Genomic DNA, 7,364 nt, shown 5'->3' on the forward strand with positions numbered 1-7,364 from the left:
ACACTTTAACATCCGTGTCGGCTGGCATAGGCAATATTTAGTTATTTATAAATAATTAATTAAATTAATAATGATTATAATATTTATTATTATTATTAATTATTACAATAACTATTAATTATAATTGTAATTTTAGTAATATATGTAGACATTGTAAAAGCTGCTTGACAAACGGCTTTGCGTGTGTGTGTACATTCTAAAAATTAAAAAATAAGGAAAGTGTCCTTTTTTGCATAAGAAATCTCGAAATCTCAAAACTGAGTGTACCGATTTTAATCGGTTTACATCAACATTATATTATAAAATTGCCATTAAATTTTTTATTATGGTTTTAATTTCTAAGATATTTTAACCAAAAATGCATTTGACACATGAATTTTAGATAAATAGCGCCACGATGACGTTTACGCATCAATGTTCACACCGCATGACTTATCAATTTCTTTATGTATTACTTGGCATCGTGCCGCTACTGCGTCGCTCACATAAATCTATTAATAAGTTTAATACAATAATAAAAAGATTTAAGGAACATTGCATTGCAACATCAGTAACAGCTAGAAATAATAATCATAAAATGTATATTGTTCGAACGAATGATATAGATGTGTGGATTAGAACTATACGTACAGGATAAGCTATTAAATAAACTATTAAACAGTAAACTTTATGTGACTATTTTTATTTACTTAATAACGTTCTTTCGCACTCGCTCTTTCTCTCTCACACTCGTTTTTTCTCTCTAACTCATTTTATCATTTTTATTCATTCATTTTCACTCACTGACCATGCATGTATCGCTAACGCCTCTCAAAAAACTGTAATGAAATCGAACATCACACGAAACAATGACTATGAACAACATAATAATAATGACCACGACACTTCTTAAAAATAAGTTTCTAAAATTCGAACTTAACATTGCAATATCTCCGCTTATAAGGCATGTACAGAAAAAATAAAAACACGTTTATTATGTAATTATTTATTTTGTAATTCCTTTTAATATAATTATCACATTGTGTTTTAAATACATTACTAATTTTTTATTACAAATTAATTCATTTTTTATTAGGATTGTATTTATATAGAAAATAACACCATAAAATATAATATATGTAATATATAATCTTTATTAATATGTAATAAATACTGGTAACTTTATTAAAATTAATTATAATTGTAAACCGTTCATTTTAATAATCAATTTTACAATATCATATTACAAAACGGAACTGTTTTTCAAAGTTAAAACCTGATATGTTGGGAAATATTTGGGGGATCAGCTTTCTATACAACAAAAAGAATTACATACATACTTTATACATACTATATATTTAATACTTATATATATTATACATTATCAATTTTTATTACTATATATTTACCACATACTAGTGTTTGCGCTAAATTAATATTAATCAACTTTCCTTCGTAAAAATCGCGGAAAGAATCTTCAGAGAAATCAAGTTCATTTGCTTGCCGCATCAGTAGTATTTAAAAAATTTTAATTCTTAATTTCTTAATTCTTAATCGAAAAAATATATTTTGCAATAGTCTGGTTAATGTACTTGATAATCAGGATCCCTTTCTTCTACCACAGTTGTCTCTTCTGTTATATTCATATTTTGCCTGTAAAAGGTAATGTAAGATCATAATGACGCATGTACAGAAGAGAGAATTTTTCTCTCTCAGAAGAGAGAGTATTACCATTTATACCATAACAGTTCGAATACAAATACGGTTATGCTGAGTAGCGCTCCGTAGCCCATCATAACTATCGCAAAGTAGCATTCTGTAAAACCGATAGTAATAAAACTAGTCTGACTCGAACACACTGGTTTATTCGTAAACATGCGATGCTCATCGCGATGCTTGAGCCCATATTCTTGCAGTTTCAAAGCTCTGAAAACATTTTCCTCAAATATACGTACACCACAATTTATTCTAATATTTTATGCAAACACAACGCAACCCTCTTTAGGCTTCATTAAAAAAAAATTACTCTTAAAAGCATTATTAAAAAAACATAAAAGTTTTGAATAAAAACATCTCTGCAAAATTTTTTGTAAATGATTTTTATATTCTTCAGAAAAAATAAAGAAAATGTATTCCTCGTATATACTTCATCCTCGATCATTTTATAAGTAAAATTGTTTTTTCAATAAAAGTATAATTTTAGGAACATAATGTTTAAGTAATTGTCGATTTTTTTATATCATATACTCAAATATCTTAAAATTACTATACTAAAATTACTATACTTAAAATTACTATCTTAAAATTACTACATATATTTAATACGAAACATTATGCGTTTTCTGACAAAAGATTTTTACATTAAACTTTAATATGCACATTTATACTTATTTGCGTCGAGTAATAAGTTAATATAAACTTACCCGTTTTTTATTATCTCTAAATAAGGCGATTGTTTTTGTGTCACAATAAGCGGATACCTCACAAGAAGTGTGTTCATAAAATCGACTTCAGTTAAACCGCATTTCTCCTCTTCCTGGTATGTGCGTTGTATGATGTGATACATCGAGCTTCGTAAGCAATGAAACGCGAAAGGTTCGCTTTTTATGCGGCGTACTCCTTCTTCCAGACTCATCCAGTTCGATTTATGTCCTCTCGGTTCAATTTTCTGCTCCACGATTGCCTTTCTGATAGGATCTTGTACAGACTTATACATTCCAATAAAACGAAATTTATTTTTCTCGATATAATCGTTTATTAATTAACTCCTTGTTTTATAACAATGATATCTACCTTGAAAAAATATCGATTGTATGTTAAATCCTGCGCTCCAAGAGTTAACGGGCTATACAAAAGATCGGAAATGGTTTTGATTGAGTCCGTGGTAGACTGTAAAAGAGCCACGATGTTCGCCGTGTAAGCCGCATAAAGGCTCAATGAAGCCAGTAGTAACATAAAAGTAATGATTCGAGATGGAATTCTATATGGCTCATACGAATATCCTACGAATACACAAAAGCAATTTTTCGATTTTTTGACTCTTATATGTTCTGTATATACATCCTTTTTCTCTAAAGTAACACACTCTCTTGTTACAAATTGGAATTCTTTTTTCACTTTGATTTCTCTTTTTGCCTATTTTATAATTACGTAATCATCAAACAAAAAAGAAAAGCAAAAAGGTTTTATTTCGCGCATCAGATTAGGAGTGAGAGAGAAATTGAGGAGAAAATGAATTCCCCCAATAGAGGAGAGAATAAATTCCGAAATAGAAAGCTTCTATTATACTATTTTACAAGTTTACTTTCTCGAAATATTTGGACTTGAAAATTGAAAAGCTATTATATTATTATACCTTGTTGCACGATTGCACCTAAAAGGACAAAAAGATCATCGATAACCTTCGGTTCGCTGACATTCAATTGATTCCAGTAAGCAGCGGAATTTTTCGAAGTACCTCGGTAGTGTTCCCATTTCATAGATACGTGTAACAAGCAGAAGACAAGAACAAGAAATATGGCGATCGCTATCCAGACGTTTCGATGAAAAGGCAAGGTGAAGATATTCTTTATAGTCGACAATAAGGGCCGTCGGAACACGAAACGAAAACTGCACAAAATTTATGCGTTGTAATGTGTAATTAGTAATGTGTAATGTGTATAGATCTTTAAAATAATAATAATAATAATTATTATTATAAATAGAGATATGATAGGAAATATTTTAAAAATTTAAATAGAAATCCAACAGAAATATAGAATTGAACAATAATGATAATAATACTCGGATAAAATTTTATAGCCAAAACTGTGTACTATAATGCGGTAGGAGCTACGGGCCATCAGGTAATTATATAAGTTTAGATAAATGCTATAACTATTTTTTTAAAACAATAATGCAACATCATTTTTATATTTTCTTATAGTAAAAATTTGTATATTACAAAGGCAAAACTTGCTGGATAAAAGTTAATATTGTAAAAAAATATTTTTTAGGTAAATTTTTACTGCATACCATAGTAAAAATTAACTCTTTCTATTAGAATATAGCTTGAACGCCGGTTTCACAAAAATTACTGTATTTATTATGTTACAAAAATTACGATATTGACATAATAAATGTTATGTCGAAACGTTTGAAATTCAATAACTCTCGTTGTTAAGGACATTTAAGGACTTATGGGGAAATGAAAATAGACTCATGGAAAATAGAAGTAGAAGGAATCGTTGCTTGTAAGAACCGGCAGAAGCAATCGAACGCTGTAGCGTCACGCGGTTCAACGAGAGGAAGAAACAGAAAAGCTCAGCTCTAGAGTCTCTAGACGATATTAATATTATAGTTTCTTAATTAATGCTGTGTCGTTTCATCGAAGTGCAGTGTCATTTCGTATCGTAAAGAATGTATATAAAAGAATCAGGGTTGGATAAGTTAATTTTTTTTTTAAACTAAGTTAAGTTGAAGTTATAACAGTCTAAAAATTTAACTTAGTTAAGATACAAGTTAGTCCATAATAAAATTAATTGAGTTAAAAGTTAAGTTAATAAAAAAAAGTAATTGAAAAGTTAAAGTTAATTTTTTTTATTTTATAATTTTAGGATTAATTCTAAATAAAGTTTCTAAATAAAATATATATTTGTTATACTTATTTTTATCGAGCCGGAAAGAGGACCGATTTCAAAGAACTTTTTCCAACGTGATTTAATGCACATCAGAAGGTCCGCGAACAGTGATTCCTTTCCACGGCCAGACTATACATTTATTATATTATTACAATTGTGTGAACTTAATGTGTGTTCTCAAATTTGAGTTTGAAGACACTAACTTATACATGTATTTTATTTTGGGTTTACAAGAAGCACTAAAAATGTAACTTCAAGAAAGTTAGATCAAAAGTTAAAAATTACCGATAAAATGTAACAATAAGTTTAGTTAAAATTATATATTTTTAAAATTTTTTAATTTAACTTTTATCTTTTTAATTAGGCACTACCCAACCCTGAAAAGAATACGTAACTAAGCAACATAAAGTCCAAGGTCGGAACATTAATGTGTTAAAGACATCTAAAAGACATCTTGAAGACATCTTTGCGAGAAACGTCTGAAAGGCGTCTTAGAGACGTTTTATCTCCCGATATTGGATTTTATATATTGTTTGGGAAGTATTCGATTTGCAATCTTTAATTATAAATCTTGGAATTCTTGCACTCTGACCAATATACACATGATAAATGATCATACGTACATTATTCAATAAAGATTAAAGCTATACAATAAAGATTATAACCTTGATTTACGAATTTTTACTATGTCAAAAATTGTTAAAGTGAAGTTAGTATTAAATTTTACTATGTTGTGCTGTAATTTAATCTACATAAAGTTATGATGATCTACCGATAATTCAAAAATTAGTAAAATATGATAAAAATTGTATAAAATCTTAATACAAAATTTTCTCCGTGTAGAGCTGATGATTTGATTCAAAGGCTTTGAAGATTTCTTCAGCGACTTATCTCTAATTATATAATTTTGATTCTTCAAAGATGAATTATCGAAATTTTAAAGATTCGAAAATTCGATGTTTCGAATTGCATTAAAATCTTCGAAATTTTGAAGCTTCAAAGCTTCAAAAGTTTGATACTTCAATTCTCAAAGAACGAGAATTATATAATTTAAAAAATCGCCGATACTAATATAGATATTCTTAAAGAAACACTTATTTATTTTTCAAAAACTAAATATGTTGTTTTATTAACTGATATAAAAACATGTTTTATTTTTTTAAGATAATGAAATAAGTAAAAATTAATTACTTATATATTTATGGCTTGTTTTTAAAATTGGCTAAAAGTAAATCGTATATAAGTGCGCAAATAATACTTTTACGATTTTCATTTGCAAATTATATAATTTGAATAATATTGTATATAAATCTGAAGTCACAAGGATTGCAAAGGTCGATACTTTTGAGGCAGAAATAATCTCTATATTTATTTGTAATAATGCAATTGTAAAATAATATAGCAACTAAAATTCGACTGCTTGGATTTTAGATGCAATTTTACCTAGTACGTGTGTACAGTTGAATGTATTCCACTATAGAGATGCGCTCTACCAGCATAAACATACTTGTGCCGCCAATGTCAATCTCACGTCGCTGCAGCATTCCGGTCATCCCATCCCAAGATCCATTTTTGTTGTGTCCCCAGTTATCCAAAATATCGAAAGTTACCCTGTCGTGTAAAATGAAAAAACAATAAAATTACAATGTAATAATTTTCAAGAATTATGTTTCGTTATTTTACATAAAAAATTATTCGATTCTCACGGCCATAATTTATTTCATGTATCCTCTAAAATTATATTTTTGTAAAAAAGGTTCTTAAACAATTATGATGGTGTTATCGTTCAATAACGCCGACTCTAATACTTTAATTTTGCTAAAAAAACATATACTATATGCTTATGCAATCGGTTCCTTCTGTTCATTTAATAATTCTAAACGAAAATGATTTGTTAACATTTTTACTACATAAATATAATAAAATTGTTCGATCATTATTATTCAGTTTGACTAATAAATGATTTTAATATATTTTAGTTGTAGATTTATTATCGTTTTAAAGCTTATTTTGAGATTGTTAAATTTGTAAGATAAATGTGCTTTTTGTGTGACAAACTCAGTGTTAGTATTATCAATTTTACTTCATGAGCATTTTAACGGTATTTTGGAGATTATATTATACGTGATATATTTTAGAAAGTAAAACTTACGTTGCATTCATCCGGTTTATTAAATGGTGTATCCAGATATAATTAATCTTTGCCATAGAATCTATGGTTCTATACTTCAAATCAGTCAAGTGATTGATCGTGTCAGGATTTGTAAACTGCAAAGATGAATAAATATTTCTATGCAATGAGTTTTGAATAACTTTAACATAAGCTATAATTGATGTTATTGGCTTTCTTATTATAATGCTTGTAAATGAAATATCTCTAATTATATATTGTTGATGTAAGTGTGTTTCTTTATACATTTATAATAAACGAATATGTGTTCTTAGTACCACGAGACAAGATTTAAGAGTTGACTGCTGAAGATTCCTCCTCCGTGCCGAAGCCACGTCAAAAGTATTCATTCGTAAACCATTCTTAATCGTCCAGTTTCCCCGATTTTCCCATATTACTTTTCGTTGTGGACTTGGACGATACACAGACGTCAGCTGAAGAAAATCATCACTGAACCGTTGAGCGAGGACCACGTCACTATCAGGGTAGACAGCTAAATCTTCAAATATCTCTAAGTTATCATACGTGGAAGTTATGTTGATGTTATCAATCGTTATTCTTCGATCCTGAACGAGTAGCCAAGATCGGAAGAGCAC

At 28.6% G+C, this 7,364-nt stretch overlaps 1 protein-coding gene across 1 annotated transcript in view; it reads right to left on the bottom strand.

Moving 5' to 3' along the window:
* LOC105448327 (glutamate receptor U1-like) overlaps window positions 1-7,364 on the bottom strand; it is a 24,437-nt gene that overhangs the window by 2,488 nt on the left and 14,585 nt on the right. The window contains exons 2-5 of the mRNA XM_011686833.1: window positions 7,047-7,334; window positions 6,751-6,866; window positions 6,042-6,209; window positions 3,335-3,588 (exon numbers count right to left, since the gene is read on the bottom strand). Coding sequence (XP_011685135.1) covers window positions 3,335-3,588; window positions 6,042-6,209; window positions 6,751-6,866; window positions 7,047-7,334 — 826 coding nt within the window. The remainder of the gene's footprint in view (window positions 1-3,334; window positions 3,589-6,041; window positions 6,210-6,750; window positions 6,867-7,046; window positions 7,335-7,364) is intronic.

This window comes from Wasmannia auropunctata, unplaced genomic scaffold (assembly GCF_000956235.1).
Source record: "Wasmannia auropunctata unplaced genomic scaffold, wasmannia.A_1.0 LD336088.1, whole genome shotgun sequence".
NCBI lineage: Eukaryota > Metazoa > Arthropoda > Insecta > Hymenoptera > Formicidae > Wasmannia > Wasmannia auropunctata.